The sequence below is a fragment of the Pleurodeles waltl genome, chromosome 7 (assembly GCF_031143425.1).
Source record: "Pleurodeles waltl isolate 20211129_DDA chromosome 7, aPleWal1.hap1.20221129, whole genome shotgun sequence".
In the NCBI taxonomy this organism is placed as follows: domain Eukaryota; kingdom Metazoa; phylum Chordata; class Amphibia; order Caudata; family Salamandridae; genus Pleurodeles; species Pleurodeles waltl.
Window position 1 is genome coordinate 753108169 of NC_090446.1, and position 19403 is coordinate 753127571.

A 19403-nucleotide genomic window follows, 5' to 3' on the forward strand; every position below is an offset into this window, starting at 1 on the left:
ACTGTATATTACTCAGGGATGATTGGAATTCGATAAGTGAGCCAGACCTCGAACCAGCTGAAGCATTTGCCTTGAAGGTCGTAGATACAATAGATGAACTAAAAGCACTGCAGAATAACGTCAGGGAAGATGAGAGAGATTCCTGGATTAAATCACAATGTATAAAGAGACAAGACGAGTTATGGGTTTCACATGAGGGAAAATTTGTTTTGCCAAACAGTCTCTTATCACAGCTTGCGCGGTTCTATCATGGGCAAGCTCACCTAGGGAGAGATGCCATGATAAGATTGTTCAAAACTGATTGGTTTAACCCCAGATTTCGTCAAGCTGCAGAAGCAGTTTGCCATCGATGTGTCACTTGCCAGCAGATGAACCCAGGAAAGGGAACAGTTGTGAACGCGAGCCACATTGGTAGGGCAAGCGGGCCTTTTAGTCGAATGCAGATGGACTTCATTGAGATGCCTGTGCATGGAGGTCTGAGATATGTGTTGGTGATTGTGTGCATTTTTAGTCACTGGATTGAGGCATACCCCACACGTAGAAATGACAGCCTTACAGTTGCGAAGCTATTGCTGAGGGAGTTGATACCACGTTTCGGATTCCCGATCTCTTTAGAATCAGATAGGGGAAGTCACTTCAATAACGAGGTGATAAAGTTACTTTGCGAAGCGCTGAACATTGAGCAAAAGCTGCACTGTAGCTATCGCCCTGAAGCCTCAGGACTGGTGGAGCAAATGAATGGTACACTGAAATCAAGAATGGCGAAAATATGTGCATCGACAAATTTGAAATGGCCTGACGCATTGCCCTTAGTGCTAATGTCAATGAGAAACACCCCTGATAGAAAGACCGGATTGTCTCCGCACGAAATTCTCATGGGCAGGGCTATGAGACTTCCTGCAGTTCCCGCAAACGCGCTTTTGAATATTACAGATGATATGGTGTTAGACTACTGCAAGGGTCTGGCTGACGTGGTTCGCTCTTTCTCTCACCAGGTGGAAGCGACCACCTTGCCACCGATCCAAGGTCCAGGACACGCACTGAAAGCAGGTGACTGGGTCGTGGTAAAGAAGCACGTGAGAAAGTCGTGTCTGGAACCCCGTTGGAAAGGCCCTTTCCAAGTGATCCTGACGACAACTACCGCTGTGAAGTGTGCGGGGGTTCCCAACTGGATTCACACCAGTCACACAAAGAAGGTGTTGTGTCCCACAGATGAGGAAGTTGAAGCACTGAAATTACCAGTGCCTGACAAAACAGTGCTGAGTGCTGAGACAGAGCAAAACCGAACTGAGAGCGAACAGGCAGAAACGGGAGAGAGAGAGATATTCTCTGAGGACGAAGAGACCAACTCGCTTGGGGGAGATCAAGGAGAAAGTTCAGACAGCGACGAAGCAGCTGAAGGTGACAAAGAACCTGAAGCAGCTGAGGGTAGCAAAGAGCCTGAAGCAGCTGAAGGTGACAAAGAACCTGAAGCAGCTGAAAGTGATAAAGAGCCTGACGAAAGTAACGGTGACGAAGGGCTCGGAAAAGGTGAAAAGGCAGGAGAGCCTGATCAGAGGAGGGCTTTCCCAGAAGCAGACGATACAGAAAAGGAAAAAGAGAACGTGATTGATTCCCCAGAAGGAGGGGACAAGGCAGAACAGAACGAAAAAGTTCAAGCTTCCTCAGAAAAGATCGCGGGTCCATCAAATGGACACGGTGCAAAGAGGAGACTAAGTATATCACCAATAAAAGAAAGGACTAAAGAAAGTTTGAACGATGGAGAAAGGCCAAAAGTGAAAGAGAAAAGAAAGGAAGTGACTGTTGTGGAACAATCCTCAAGTGAGGGAAAAGACTTGGCCAAAGAGGAAAGTATCAGCGAGGCAGAATCGAAAAGAGAGGCAAAATTGAAAAGGAAAAGGATACCGAACAGAAGGTATTCCGGTCCTGAATGGGCATATGTAGTTCATGACGATTGGACTGACGAATTTGTATCTCTTAGCCTCGAGAACGAAGAAGAAGAGATACCAATAGAAAAGAAAAGTTTTATGGACTCTGTCGATTGAAAGGGTGACAAATGACATTGCTTGTTACAATCTAACGTGATACAACCAGCTGAGACATTGCGAGACACTTGCTGAACTGATGAAAGACTGAGTTATTGCCGAATTGAGACAAATGCTGCTAACCGATAAGTGACTGGCCTTTTGAAGAAGACGGTGTGAACATTGCGCTCGCTCAGCTTTGTAACTGAATTGCTAAATAGTTTCTTTTACAGGTGCTTCCAGCTCTCTGATTCTATACAGATCATGACTGGGTACGCTACACAAAACAGTAGAAAGAAATATTGTAAATATGTGTGTATAGGCTTGGTAATTGCATGTGTACTAATAATAATGGCAATAGTGCTTGGAATGCATGGAAAGGGTGAGAATGAGAAAATTGATGCTTCTACCTTTGCTCCTGTTACTGTCACTGAACTAACCGCATTGAAAAGATTAGAGTTAGATGAGAGGCTCTTGCATGATAAGAAAGAGCTTTCGTATAATGTTTTCTATCGCTTGCTAACAGAATATGTTGAGACTATGGATGCGAAGGATTGTTATGTGTGCACACAGATACCGACATCAGTAAAGGAAGGGGTGACTTATCACCACATGCCTCTTACATACGGGATTACATGTAGTATAGTAATGTCTAGGTTTTATGGTCAAACTAACATACAGTATTTTTATTCAAATTATGATGTTACCTTTGCTTATGTTCCTATAATAGTGCAGCTAAGCCAGATTGCTAAAGATTGGGATGCTAAAATAATGAGGGAATTTTTCGAGCCAATGCAACCTTTTGAAACGGCTCACACTCATAGGGAAAACCTTACCTGCTCGCTCTCTGCAGTAGAAATAAGCTTTTTAGATCGCACAGATGATAGAAGGGCACAAATGAAGGCGAAATTAGAAAAGGAGCTACATAAGAGGACTTCAGTAGATAATTATGATTTTGCTGCAATAAAGACACAAGGGAAAATAGCTTTAGATGCTTGGCATGTAGGGAAATTTTGAATATATCGGGGTGAATCTTATTATGACAATATTTTTGTAGGAGCGAGTGAGTGTAAACATACGTTTATTTTTAAGGCCAAATGGACATTCATGATGAACGGACTTGACCCTGTCATTCCAGGTGTATATTACATTTGTGGGTATAATGCCTATTATCGTCTTCCAAAGGGATGGTGGGGGAGATGTTATTTGGGTATAGTGTTCCCAAAGGTTTATCAACTGGATGACCCATTGATGATTCAAAAGACACCTGGATCCCATCGTATCCAGAAAAGAGAGACCGCAGCTGCTGTGGTAGGAGATATATTTGGAGCCATGATTCCTTCATTGGGAGTTGTGCTGAATTCCATCAAGATAAGAAAGTTGTCTACTATAGTGGATAACATGTTGACAAAGTTTTCAGGTGCTATAATCCTGATAGATGCTGAACTTGCAGCGGAAAGAGCTATGACTCTTCAAAATAGGCTTGCTTTAGACATTCTTTTAGCAAAGGATGGTGGTGTTTGCAAAATGCTTGGTGCACGACACTGTTGTACTTATATTCCTGACAATAGTGTGAAGATTAAAACTATGCTTGCTAATCTAACAAAAGAAAGTGCAGATTTGAAGGAATTGAAAGAACCAGGAGTGTGGGAGAAGGTTGGAAAAGGACTTGCTTCAGTGGGACATTGGATTGGGGGAATTTGGAATAGAATATTACTGAAAATAATAGAAGGAATATTAATAGTAATAATTTGCATATTTGGAATATGGGGAATAAAAAGGGGAATAATAATGATTATGGAAAGAATTAAAAGAAGAAAAGAAGAGAAAATTATGAAAAGAATGGCAGAAGAATACAAAGCGCAAACTAGGGGAATTAAAAGGAAAAGGGAACTGACAGAATTTTAATGGAATAAAATTTGTGGGCATAGTTTGGTGTGATGACTAGTAGTCATCAGAGGAGGGATTGATGAAGCAGAAAATGAAGGTTCTACATTTATTAACGCGTAAACGTAGTGTGAAATAATCATGTGTGACTTTAACCGAACTAATAAAGATTGTACGGGGACAAAATGTGCCCTCAGAGTAGTTTGCCAACATTTATAAGCGTGCTTTATATAACGTGGTGTATTAGAATTGCACTAATCCGACATAATCGTAAACGTGTGCTATGATTTGCTTGTTTGAAATGCTTTAGCTTAGCATGACTTTAGCGGAGGCTTTGGCCTAGTTGCCTGGTCTCACGGTTTAGATGCTCGTATTTTTCCACTGTGCTAATAAACGTGTATTTTCGCTTGAAGCTGTACTTTTCCACTGAGATCGTTCACATGCTTATCTTAAGGTTTCGTGCCAGCCTGGCATATTTTCTCTTTACTCCAAGGTCGATCTGCAGGTGCGGACAATGGAAGCTCTGAAAGTGAGTTAATTGGCATAAAATGTTGCAACTTGCGTACCCATCTCCAAGGATAATGTATGCCTAAGTAAAAGCTTGAGAACTGTCGTTTTTGATTGGACAATTTGAAGCTAACCTATGAACCCTCCAATGGAAGACCCTACTGGACTTGAACTGTTGTCTACAAAAACCAGGTGCACGAGAGGAAACTCTCTCTCCATTATTGACAACCCGCCATTTTGCAGACTTCGTAGCTATTATGGCCCACTTTGCTGCGACGCCATTTTGAAAGAGACTTTGATGCTTTCTCTAATCGAGAGAAAGAGACTTTAATGATTCCTGCCCTAGAAACTTTAACTCTGATCCCTTTTGCATGAAGTAGTAGTCTTACTTTGCCGCCGTGAGGCAATTGCCCCGTCCACTCCTGCCCCTTTGCCCCGTCCCATGCTGATCGAAACGGTACCCATGCTGACCGAAGAACGGTACCTGTGAGACGAAGACTTCCTTGTATGCTGATCGTAATTGGTAAATATGAAAGGAAATTGTAAAATTGCATTGTGTTTCTTTTAGGTAACCAACTGCTGATTTTGATAAGAGCCCTAGTTAGGAGTTTTCTAAATTAATGTTGCTAAATTGTTTTTGCATGAAGTCCCACATGCCGATGCTAATTTGAGGTTAGACGAGGATTCCATATGTCGCACAATGCAATTTGAGATCTTGTTATGCTGACTAAATGTATGCAATTAGTTCATTACAGATTATCGTATTAGTGATTTGCATTGTTATTATCGAATGCCTTGTGATTCAAATGCTACATAGATTGCACTTGTTTCGACGTTATGGACAGCTATTAATGTTCATATATGTTTATCATTTGGTGTTGAGACACATCTATATTGTGCTAGCTTTGTTAATATAGGGAAATAAAATTCACTAACTTTGAATAAACTGGTGTGGTTATTCCTGACTGAAAGGTCAGGGTTTGCCGAAATGTATTCTGGATTAATTGTCAAGTGTTATGTTGATCAAGGTATTGCTTATGTTCGTTATTGATTATTGATTTGATGCAATTGATCGATTAAGAGTACGGAGAGTCCCACTAAGTTAAAAGATTCATCGGCCTAAAGAGCGTCCGAAACAGGTAAAATTATTACTACGGACCGCTCTATCATGGGTGACATCTTAGAAGGCTCCAAGATGTCACAATCGATGGAGAAGCTAGATTTAAGATGAGGCACAGCACCGCCTGCTGTCAGAGGAGAACTATTTCGACATTCTTGATCCAGAGTGGCACGTAGGGAATATTCATAAGGGGAAGAATCTGCAGGTACAATGTACATCAGGCAGGGAGAAATCTTAGAAGCATACATCTGAACAAAATATATCAGGAGTATGTAGATAAGACAGAAAGACAGAAAGGCATGTCAGAGGCATAAGGAAGCATAAGAGTGAGCAAAGGTATAGAAGTGAGAATCAGAGAGACTTCAGAGGCACAGCTAGGCACAATGGAGGTGAAAAACACAGAATTTCAAGCCACAGGTAACAAACACAAGAGGCAACATAGATGTAAGGGAGGTGGAGAGAGGGATATCAAAGTACAGGTATTACATTGTTAAAGAAAACGTAGTAATAGAATCGACAGAGAGAAAGACACAAGAGTGAAGGATATGAGACAAATACCAGAGGTGATTGAAAGATAAAAAGACATCAAACTTACAGATGGGGAGAGAGAAATAGAGCGAGAGGAAGAGACAGAGAGCAGCTAAGCCCATCTATGGCAGAACGATGAGAAGGCTAAAGATTGTGACACAGCAGAAAAGTGGAAACTTATACTTACAACAACCTCATTTATAGGCGAATGTAGGCACTATGCATGCCTAGATCTAATTCGATCTGCCACCCTGCCATTTTCCTACAATGACTGGCAGCAACAATTGCCCTAAGATAAAGGAGCAGGTGGTCCTGTTGGGAGAATGGGGGCCGTGGGCGACATCAGCTCTGCATGAAATACCATGCTGGCATAAACAGTAATTGAAAGGGAGCTCTGGGCCCTGGGGGATTCAATAGCTTCCAACCACACTCTCATTTATGGAAATATTGTCTGACATGAATTTTGTGTCCTAAATTTGTATTTACAAACATATAGTGCCATTTGGTCTAAAGTTTCCATTATTATGTCTAATGGGGTGTTTTTTAGACAATACATGGGCATGGTATTTGTATCAGATCGTATTCTGGCAATGATATTCTGGAATACCACTCTTTTCTGCAGGACACGTGCAAATTGGGTAGTGAATACCGCAACAAGAGTCTTACAGGACAGGGATGTGATAGTACACTGCTTGGAAAAATGTGTACATATTTCCATCTGATTGATGACACACTACATCCACGCTCTCTGGCAGATAGGAGTCAAGTGATGGGATTTTAGCAGTGGCAGGGTAAAAAGTACTGCTGAAAAGGTTTAAACAGGTACACCCGTATAAAAACAGGTACACAGAATACTTGTGTTTATATGTAGCTTTGATCTTCATTCAGACAAATAATTAAGGAGAACGTATCTTTGTCAGTAGAAAACAGCAAAGCTAAACAGAACAAATTGCCTACTATGGTTTTAGGAACAGAGTCATAGGATAAATGAGAATGGTATGGCATTGAGATCTATGGATTTAAAACACGATGCGAACAAGTATTGGCAATCCCAAAAAGTCTGGTTTGCACTGCCATGTACGTCTGTAATATATACAAATAGGCACGGGTTAGCACTGTCAATGCATATACATGAAATTGTGAGATAGAAAATTACTGCAGGAACTACTTGCAGCTTCCAACCATCCATGATATGATCCCCCTTGTATTCATGACCTAAATCCTTGTAACAAATATTTAAAGTTGTCTGGAGCCTGACACAAAAAGCAGTATATGATGGTGAATTATGAAAGCATTTATGAGTAAGGAGAGTAGTACTACAGGAATAATTTTTAAGGTACTCTTTCATGGCTTTGCGGATTTGCCCCAAAACGTCCAACTACCTATTAACAAAAATGTAAGTATTAGTAAAAGAGCAGAGAGTGCACAGTCTTTTCTGTTTGTACTGATTACATGAGTATTCCATGAATATGTATTCCAATTTTAGACGTTTTGGGGCTAATTCTCAAAGGTACGTAAGAGAACATAATTGACAGGAGTACTAACTTACGCCTTTTGAAATGCCTTTGTAAATATGCGCCTTTTGCACGTAGGTCTCCATCTTGCAAGAGTCTCGGCCCTTTGGATAGTAGTCTCAAGAACAGTTCACAGAAGAGCTTACCCTGGGCTGGAGTCCGGTTTTCTAACATATTTCATAGGAAGCAATGAACACCAAGCTAATAGGAGTGTGCTGTTCTCGATTTTTTTTTAACTGGACAGGAATGGATATTCTATAGCCAAATTAACACCTCATGCAGAGAAAGTTAGCCTGCCGTTCATCTATCTCCCTATGTGACTGAGAGAAAAATAAAATGGGGTGTATTCAAGATAAAAATGTAGACCAGAACGTTATACTTATATTTAAGGATGTGTATTTCAAGATTGGATAATCTGAAGGGCAGTGCAGCTAACGTCAGCCTTTTTTTAGTACAACGAGTATCCACATTTGAAGAGGAAACTGAATTCGATACGTTTGTAAACATGGTGACCTTTTCTCGGCAAAATTACGAAACAATTGGGGATTTTGTTTCAACCCACCTGCGTGTCAAGAATGCGGCTCAGCCTGATTTCTTCTCATTGCCTTCAGGGCGAGCTCATAGGACAGAAACATGGCAGCGCTCATTGGAAATCCTCTCACTGCATTAACGGTAATCCCCCTGCAAAATACCTGCTCAGAATGTAGAAATTTATTTTTATATATAAAAAATGAAGGGCACATAAGCATTGCATACTTCTACGCATAGTTTACAGCGACACGTACACATTTTTTAAACAGATTTATGATTCATTAAAAACTGGAAACCCAATTTATTGGCCCCTTATTGGATGGGATAGTCCATCACAAACCTGACAAATATCCCATCCACCACATTACAAGTGTATTATATTAGGGATATGGCGGCCCCCCGGATGTTTAATTGCGGCCCCCTGGTGAACAGCAGCATTGGGCTGCTGTTCACTTGACAGAGAAGGGACAAACAGAAATCTGTGACACAAACCCCTATACTTTATTTATGCATTAATTAAAGTAATAGTATAGAAAAAAGAAGGCGTCCTAGAGAACTTCTCTTTAGGAACACCTATAGTTTTAAAGACATCTTGCACTAAACATGTAGAAACATGATTAACTCTGCAAACTTCAAAAAAGTGCATTTTATTAACATGCATGACCATTTTACCTTGGTAGATCATATTATATTATGGCATTAGAGGCATTAGTAGTGACAGTTTTCTAACATGATCTTGGAAACATTCATGCTACCCCATTCGAAAAACAATGTAATTACTGAACCAAGCGGCACGTCATTTGTCAGGTGCACCTTGTGTGTAGACTTGGTTGTTATATAATGGGAACAATATTTTAGTTTATTAAATAAAACACAAGAGAAGGTTTTGTACAGCACACATCCTGAAATCATGTATTTCACGGAACTCTCATAGGTGGTAATGAAGAAAAGGGAGGCAAAGTGAAATTAAACAATTGCCTAGGATCACACAGTTTGGTCAAGTCGGGAAGCCAGGATTGATATCAGGTTTTCTGTTTTCACATTTTGCAATTAATCCAACAGATGCATATCTCTTTCCCTCTCATGTTTAACATTAGAAGTTAATGCTTGGACTTTAATTCTTGGGACATGTGAATAGAGCATCTGTGGCAGACAGAAGCCGTGTGAAGGCTTGGTGTGTTGTCCATATAATACAACTGCTTCACGTCCCCCTACACCAACCTTTCATCACCCCGAACCCTCACACTACTGGCATTGGTGCAGCGCTCGGGCATGCCACAGACAGAACTTTGTGGCCCCCAGGGGAATATTTGTGAGTACCCATGTATTATATCCTATGTAATATGGCAGAAGGGTTATCGGACCCATCCACCAAACTCTAAATCAGCTCCTATCTCTTTTACGTGATACACCTGACAAATATGCACTTGTAATAGACAGAGTGACACCGTTTGCTGGTAGCACATCAGGGATGGTGTTCAGTATTATAAATGTAATTTAACAATCAGATTACAAAATGCGTTGGCAAATTGAGGTAGTGGGTTTGTGGTTGAGCGCTGTCAGCATAGACCATTGTGTATTCTTCCGGTAGTGAAATCAAATCCTGACCGGGTAGACATCACTAGTCTTCCTTGGTCAACGGCATGAATGTTTCCACAAAAGTACAAAATTATATATTAATTGTATACCTTTTAATTTTAAGCCACACAGATGTATCTCACTGATAAAATAAAATAAAAAAAAAAATAAAAAAACTTTCAAATGCCTCAAATATCTCACAGGAACCTAAAGCATTATTAAGGTTCTTTGAACCTTATTTTCTTTATATACTGTGAAGTAACATCAATACATATTGCCTTTACTATACTGCCCTTTTCTACTGGAAGTGACAACTATATATTTCTATGGATTTCTGCCCCTTTTTCCAAAGCAAATATATGTATGCCACCTATTGTAGTCTTTATATGTAGTTTAGATGTAGCCTTCTTGTTTAAGGTACCAAACTGTGTCTGGGATCAGAAAAAAATCTGGAAAGAACTCTATCAAGAGGCCAGGTATTTTCACGGATGACTAAGAATAATAAATAAACATTGGAAGGCTTTGCTTAGCTAAAATCTTCCATGTCTTGTATAGAAAACTTAGAGTTATCACTCCTTATAAAAGCTAACCCAAAAAAATAGAATTCACTTTCCCAGTCAACAGCGGACACAATCCTAATATCAAACATTGTTTTGGTCATAAGGTTTTAGATACCTTCTCATGCATCCAACCCCCATCTTCAATATTGACAATAACTTCTCCCGAAGGACATTTACAATGTTTTTTTTCAAGGGAAAAGTAGATTTACTATCGTAAATGACACCTGCACAGATTATGGATGATTGTGTGTGTGTGTTATGCAATTCAAATTTGTTTATGCTCAAACTGGCTAAAGTTATATTAGTCATCAATGTTCACTTGGATCGGACGCATGTTAATTCAGCAGAAAGTCCAGATAAGTGCACAGTTCAGTTATGAAGTAGAGGGGAAACAAAAGTATTTTCAGGCTAAATTGAGAAATGTGGTAGAAATGATTGTTACAGAAAAATAATTTGAAAAATATTTAGCTTTTCAAATCCGTTTTTTCATAATAAACACATATATTTTAGACTTAAGTAGAATGGTGACAGACATCACTCACACACAATCAGACACACGCACTCAGGTTTCACGATGTATGCATAAATCATGAGCTATATTAGATGAATATGATTTAAACAAATCTGACTTTTTTATATATAAATATATCCATATTTATCCATTCAGATAATGTATGCTCTGTGTAACACAATATTTAAACGATTCGGGAGCTCCACCTCATCTTCCTGATATTACTACTTCCCTACATTATCTCAGCTTTATCACCTATATAGGTATGTGCAGAAAAACCTCTTATCACTTTCCCATTTCCTTTTCTCGTAATTAAAACATGCATCTTTAAATTATAACTATCCACCATTGTGAGGGTGCCCACTGCCTCATACTCAGTCTATCAAATACTGAGATTATATACTTTCCTCAACAACCAACTCTAAGACCATCACCTTCTCTGTTGCACCCCGGCTGTTTTCCCAAACTCTTATGCCCACAACTCTTAAATATCCAGTGAGTTCAAAAGATAACCTCTCAATTGTCATCACTCAACCACTTAGGTTGATTAACAACTGTTAAATATTCACAACCTTCCTCCTTGTCTCACTACCATTTTATCTAAAACAATATGGTCCTCAGTAAAGATAACTTTTGTAGAAGCCATAAACTTATATTTTCATGATGATTTTTACCTTTCGGTAAAGTCCTTACCAACTTGCATACTTATTCTGCTTCTAAAAGATACCTCCTCCTGTATCTAGGGCGACTAACCGCTTTACAAAAATCCATATTCAGTAGCTAAAGCCATCAATGACCATACCTCCCTGTCTAGCCTAGAAACTTTCCTTCTACAACCTCAGTCACATCTCAGTTTCAAACCCTACACTGCATGATCATCCCTAAACCAACCTGTACCTATCCTCTGATTTAGGTCTTTGTTGCTCCAGTCTCATCGACATTCGACATTAGAACTCCCTTCAATTCACGTACAGCTTTCATATCTCAAAATGCTATCAAGAATCGCCCACAATTACATTTCCTTTGTCTTTGCTACTGCCTTAACTATATTAAAGTGTCGTAAAATGCTTCAAAACTCCTTTTATTTTAGAACATTGAAAAACAAAAAACTCTAATTCTGGCAAGTCTGATGGAAGTGAGAACTTTGTCCAAAGTTCTTCAGTCACTATTCTAGTTCCCGTTCAAATTTAAACAAATGCCAAACGTTTAGTTTTGAGGTATTTCCTGAATGGTACGTAGTTTGATTCAGCTTTCAGTTTTGGGCTCAGAACATTCTACAATTTAGAGCGCAAAGCCTATACTTCCATGCAGCAAACATGTAAGGATTCGGTGGTGGATTAAGCACACAATCAGTAAATATTGGATCCTGGGTGGTGAATAGTAGAAGACTACTATTTTAGTTAAAATCTGTTTTATTAAATGTATTTAAACGAGGGTAATACATACTCCCACCTACATCCACTGGTGGGGTGGAGGGAAACGAAGGACAGTGGGGGGACAATGGAAGAGGGGGGAATGAAGAGGAACTATCAAGAATAACATTGTACTGGCTCACAAGCTTGGTAAAGGAACAGAAACAAAGAGGGTGCGCCGCATTAGGTCCCTTAAGGGCGGGTTCCTGTGCACCACTGTGCACTAATCTGTTAGACAAAGCACCGGCAAACATTTCGGGCAAGTCAGTCCATTAAATTGATTTGCAAGAAAATGCATGCAGGGCACTACTGGTTCTCAAATTGTACCTGTTGGTGGTTTATTGTAGAAGAAATATTCTCCATGCCCAGAGTATCGCACAGCTTGTGAAGCATGTTGATATGTTGTGGCACGTAGTACATACCCCAATGAGCCATGAGTATCTGTCTGGCTGCACACATCACCAGAGTTATAGCCTTGCTTGTAGGGTAGCAGAGGGGTATGTGAGAGAATGAGGGAGGCCGAGGAGGATATAGCTAGGAAGCAGGGGCAGGCCTGTGTCGAAAATGCTGTTAATGTTGGCCACCACCTACTTCCAGTAACATTTGAGTCTGGGGCAGTGCCAAAGAATGTGGGTCAACGTGGCTGTGGCCCCACAGTTACGCCCAGCACATGGGGTAAGCACCTAGTTTCCATTTCACTAGGAGCTCTGGCGTTTAATACTAGTGGTTGTCCTTTTTGAGCTTTGCCTGCTTACTTATTGTACACGTTGTATAATTACACGCCCTGCAATAAATGTCTGCCCATTCTTTATCTGATAGGGTATGCTCTAAATCCATTTTCCATCTGAGTTGCGAAGCCACCTTGACAGGAGAGGGCATTTGAAGCAGCAGTTTGTAGAGTTCTGATAGCAGCTGTTTGTCATCTGATTTAGTGATGAGCCATTATTTGAAAATATTAAGGGTCCTTGCAGCATGAGGCCTAATGGAGTGCTGGGTGACACAATTCCAAATATGGATATAGCGCCAGTCTGAGTTGGAAGCAGCACATCAGTTACTCTCAGTCAAAGAAATCGCCAATTTGTTTACAGTGCATTCCTGCCACATGTTAAATCCCTCTCCCATCAAAGCAAGGGGGGAAGTCAGGCGATAATGGGTTGGTAAAGCCTTTGGAGGTAGAAATAGTGAGTTTAGGGGTCTCTCTCTGGCTTAGGGATCGCAAGATCACTGCATCGCACATGGTAAGTGGCAAACAGCCTGTGGGACCAATGAGATTAAAAAGGTGGAGAAGAAGGGTGGTTGAGAAGGATGGCAAACTGTGGGCAGAAGATCTTGTAGAAAGCTAGGGTGAAGCCATCCGGGCCTGGTGCTTTCCCGACCTTTAGGCGAGAGATGCAAAAAGAGATCTCTGCCAACTTGATGTCCTCCTCAAGGTGGGCGGCATCCTGGGATCAGTGGAATGGTCCACAGGAGAGATACTGAGTTATAGCTTTTTGCTTCCACTGCTCATTGGAGTAGAGATTTGAGTAGAAATACTCAAATTCCTGGCCGAAGGTCTTGCATGTCTGGACCTCTGCCCTCTTCGGGCTAAGGATCTGAGATGCTTGTTCTCTGTCACGTTTGGCCCAGATTTTGCAGGCGAGAAGACAACCTGCTTTATTACAGCCAGTATAGTACTTTTGCCTCACTCGTAGCTTTGTCATTGGAAGGAGCTTGTAGGTGCCTGCGAGCAGCAGTCAGTTGTTTTCAAACCATGTGTATCCCGGTTTGTTTTTGAAGAACCTCCTGATCCCTCAACTGCCTTTCAAGCTTATCTCGCTGAAGGGTGTTGGACTTAGCTCTGATGGGGTGAGGGAAGCCCAGAGAACTGATTTGAGAGTTTCCCACAGCAGGGAGGGGGACATGTTTTCTCTATCATTGACTTGGAGGAAGAGATCAATTTGCCCCGTTATCTCGGCCTGGACGGACTGATGTTTCCATATACCATTGTGAAGTTGCTGTATTCGATTGTGTGGACAAGAATGCAGGAGTTTACATCAGATACTAATAGGGGAATAGTCTGAAAGGGCAGATACACCAATGGCTCCATCCTGGAAATAGACTTTCAACAAGGATAAAAAATAGCAGTCTAACCACACGCACGATTTTCGCACACCAGAGTAGTGGGTGAAGTCATACGAGGAAGGGTTCAGGGTCCACCAGGAGTCCACTAGGCCCAAGTCAGAGACCCACCACAGTGGATCTATCCAATATAGGATGAAGGATCAAATTCTAGTCACCCCTATCAAAAGGTGTGCACCTGATGACGCTGCTGCCAGAATGCATGATGCAGAAATGTTTCTTGATGTTCATTGGGAGCGTGTATCGTCACAATGACAAGTGTAAGGCCTGACAAATTTGTAAGGCCAGAAGCTGCCTGGGATCTCAGTGACTGTGTGTAAGTCCTGACCCAGAAATTTGTTGGCCAGTAAACAGCTACGCCAGCAGATTTCTTAGCGTACAGGAGACTGACATTTTTGAGTGAATAATTTTGAACCAAAGTCGTGGGCAGCCCTTTTTGAAGAGATGAGTCTCATGTAGGAAGCATATGTCTGAACTGGCATCCCGGATCATTGCCAGTGCTGCCAATCTCTCAGCAGGGCACATAGATAATTGGTATTTAGGCTAAGAACACTGAGCATGAGAGTCATGAGAGGAAATCATGCAGTGTGTGCAAAGGGTGTTAGAGGGCCCTCATATGGGAAGGCCAGGAGCAGAGCCCAGACCAGGCCCCTGTTCTCTATCTGTGTTGTCAGCAAGTGAGGGAGAAATGGAAAAAATGGAGAAAACATATTCCAAACAGCAGAATGAACTATATAAACTAGAATATGTATATACAGACAGTCATAACCGTAAAGGGTCATCTAGCACCTCAGTAAACTCAGGGCTCTGCCGCAACTTGCTGCAGTGGGTATGGTATTTGAACGTTTGTTCAAGCTTCTTCAGGACGTATTTCCATTGATGCTATGGCATGGTGTTGTCAGAATTAAATCCAAGGAGCTGAGTAGCAAACTCTTGCACAACCTCGAACAACTTATGAGAAAGCATTAGTGGAAATATGCCTTCCCACGTGGATCTTTCGACAGTGGTGGTGACTTATCTCCGTTGGTAAGCCTCAATAAGCAGTGAATCTCATCAAACATGCAGGTCTATGAAAGAAAAATGCTTTTTTGTTTTTTACACATAAATAGATGATTTTTTTTATCCTCATGTCTCCTGTATATATTTTCGTTCTGATGATGACCCTTATCTAAGTAATTGTGTATAGTGGGTCCAAACATTGACAACTTCTGCAGTGGACTGATTTTTTAATTTGATTGAGGATTTCAACACACCTATATTGAGTGTTGTTTGTTCCATCAATTATCCCTATCAGTCATGTGTATATAACTGCGTCTTGTATAGCACTTGCGCACCACTTATTCACTTGCACTGCGACATCACACTTTTAGGAGCACCTGCTATAAGTTTGATATTCAGAACCGAATTGAGTTCCTGATGTAAGGTATTCTCTTCAACACATACATTTGTTTAATTGTATTCTATCTAATCAAGGTCTGCTGTTAACCATTGCTGTGTGGAAGTCAAGGGTTATACAATGCCATTAGGGACCATTTGAGTTTTTGTTGTCTTACCCAGGTCCCAGGGTTAATGCTCCATAAACTTTGCAATTGTACTTGGCAGTCACTGGTCTGCAAGGGCTTTTTTTTTTTTTTTTTTTTTTAACAGAAGTAATAGTTAAAAGATTCATCAGGACATATGTCAGATAAAGACACACTGTCTTACACAGAAGACTATATTGAGGAAATATGAAAGGGCCCCTCTTTTCTTAGCAAGATGCCAACAAGGATAGTCGATGCCCTTCAAGGGAAAATTACTAGACATGAGGGAACAACAAAGAAATAGATAAGAACTCAACTGCATGATCATTTAATGAGAGAGTATTTACAATCTAACATTATCTCAGTGGGACTGCAAGTCTGTAGTGAACCTGTAATGTTCATAGCAGACGCAAAATTTAAAAATCATTTCTGCTCTGTGGCCAACCAATGCTCACAACAATGGATGGTTCTAGGCATAGACACAGATTTGGAGCTTATCAATACATTTGAAAAAGAAACTGCTAATTTGACTACAGAGATCTTGGATATTACATCATTACAAAATGCCTTAGAGGAGCTGGAGGCCCTAGAAAAAAGCACAGCTGAGTTAAATGTCTTCACAAAACAAAAGAAATTGGACAAACTAGCAAACGACATAGCAAAGTAGGATAAACATGTAACATACTCATACCTTAGGGAAGAATGGTACAAACAAGATAAGAAAAGCCAGTACTTCAACAGAGGCCAAGGGAGTTATAAAATGTATATTACCTTCTCAGATACCTCTGAATCAGAAGGCTCAGATAACGAGACCACAAAACCGAGTTCTGCAACAAATCAGGATGGCTCAAGTAACCCTGACACAAACATTTTTTTAGTCTGGGGACATGGGGTGATAGGACCCGGGAGGGGCAAGAGAGGCAGAGGAAAAGGCTGGGACTGAGGGACATATTACCAGGAGACACCTGGGGAGCACCAGACAAGACACCAGCATTACACCTGGTAGATAATAATATCCCACACAACCCCCAGGCGCTGCTCTTGCCCCACACAACATAGCTCCCATTTTTAACCTCTCCAAGTATATACATTCCCCTGCCGAGATCTCAGTACTCAGCTGAGGGCTTTCTTTTATTCCTACTGCAAGACCTAATTTGTTTGAAATAAAGCTAGAGATACAGAAGTTATTTAGAAAAGTCCAGCTGAACCACTTTTTTGCAGGACAAGTCTTGCCCCACACACAGTATGCCACAGATCTCAGATCACCTTCCACATTCATGCCACCATCACATACAATGGCGAGTGAGCTGCTGCCTTTTGAGAAGATGGTTATGAAGGACATAGATACCATGAGTAAAGACAGGAAGTATGTGAAATACAACCTTACTTACAATGAGAGCACAGCTATTAGAAGTTTCAAGAACAATACTGAGTTGGTAATAAAATCATCCGAGAAGTAGGGACATTACTATCAGAGATATTCAACCAACTGAGTGACATTACCTGCTACAAAAAGATCAATAAGGACCCTACTGGGAGCAGAACCAACTACTCAATGCCTCCCAATCTGGCTTCTACAGCAATCACAGCACCAAAACTGCCCTGATCCCAGCCACTGATGACATCCGAACCATCCTTGACCAAGAACATCTTGCACCTCCTACTGAGACTTCAGAGCATACAGAATACTGCAGCCAGACTCATCCTTAGCTTTACCTGACAAACCCACATCACACCCAACCTTAAGCAACTCCACCATCATTGTATACCAATATTCCCCAAAAGGAAGCACTTAAAGTGATTGGAGATATCATGAATGCATGAGAACGGCCCACACATCTACCCAGTTGGTTTGCAGTTGAACTCATGGAGATTGCCACAACCAAAAACTATTTCAAATTTGTCAGTTGTTTTTACTTTCAAACAAAGGAGGTAGCTATCGGCGCAAGCTTTGCACTGGATCTGGAAAATCTCTATATGACCAACTGTGAAACACATAAATACATCACACCGACAACCCATTCAGCGATAACATACTTAAAAGGATGAGGTACATAGATGATGTCTTTTTAATCTGGAGGAGTTCACTGCAGGATCTCAATTCATTCCATACATGGCTTAACACTCGGTCTAAGGAAGTACAGTTAACAATGGTACAGAGCTTTAACAGCATTCCCTTTTTGGATCTAAATGTCGCAATATACCAAGTAAAGTTTTTGTTATCACTCTAGAAAAAACCCACAAATAGAAACTCCCTACTACATTACAACAACAGCTACCCAAGAAGTTTGAGGGATAACTTGCCCCTAGGGCAATTCTTATAACCCTATAGGAATTGTACCAGAAGACAAGATTTTTTCAAAGAATCAGATATCTACATTTAAACACTTATAGAAAGAGTATACCCACGAAGATTAGTGAGACAGGTTAGAAAAAGAGTCTGGTATAACCACAGAGAGTACTCCACGTGTGGTGCTTTAAATAGAAGGGTTACTCATACTTGCACTTTTTGGCCTAGGATTCACACAAACCGGTGCATCTGACACTTTGCTTGAGGCCTCTGACATTGTGAAACTCACACACAGATGGGCCCTAATGCAACATAGTAATTCCTCCTACTCACAAGTTATGTTGAGAACCAGGTGAGATCACTCGCAACTTTGGGCTTCATTTAGATCTTGGCAGTGTTACTGCCAAGCCGCATCACTGGCGAACCCGAGAAGACGGCCAGGTTGACGGTGTTCCGCTTGCCGCATTTACAAATTACAGCTCTGCAAGTGGAGGACTGGTGATGGATTGGTGACAAAGGGAGGCGGCGGTGCGACCCAATGGAATTCATACAATGGCAGTTGCAATGGAATAGAGGTAAGTGACATACACAACACAGTACCTTAACCATAGCTGTTCCCCTGCACAACACACTACACAACACACCACATTTACACGATCATTCATAACAAATTCCACACAACACAACCTGGCAATCCCGAAAACGCAATGACATATATCCATGACATAACACACAGAGTTGACATTGCACTTAAACAAAGCACAACCACAACAATCAACACAACTACACACTCAGCTATGCAAACACACTCACACAAAGGCACCAATACACAGATCGTTGCAACATCTACCACACGACACAACGCTCACCTGCATGTGTCACACGGCAACACAGCATATACCACAACATGAGTCTCACATGCAAGTGACGCATATACATACACAATCACATCACCCACTCCAGCTCCCTCCACCTCAACCAGCCAGTCCACACACACATACAAGTGCTGACTCACATACACAACAGATAGCACAAACCTACCCTTAAAGGTCCACTTGTAATGCGCACATATGGACACTATTGACCAGTGTGGGTGTACTGCCACTGTGGTGCCAGCATTCCTTTGGCAATGAATGATGACACCACAATGACAGTTGTGTATGTGTGCAATATGTGTGTTATGCCAGTGTGTCCCCAGCAATGTGTGACACCATTGTCTCCCTGACATATGCATGTCACAGTGATTTTGAAAAATTTACTTTGACATGTATATGCCTGCAGGGACCCCAACCTCCTGTGCACC

General features: G+C 41.1%; 1 protein-coding gene across 1 annotated transcript in view; it reads right to left on the reverse strand.

Moving 5' to 3' along the window:
* SLC25A48 (solute carrier family 25 member 48) overlaps positions 1-19403 on the reverse strand; it is a 239477-nt gene that overhangs the window by 20053 nt on the left and 200021 nt on the right. Inside the window, exon 7 of the mRNA XM_069199229.1 lies at positions 8143-8272. Within this exon, the coding sequence (XP_069055330.1) occupies positions 8150-8272 (123 nt within the window). The 3' untranslated portion in view covers positions 8143-8149. The remainder of the gene's footprint in view (positions 1-8142; positions 8273-19403) is intronic.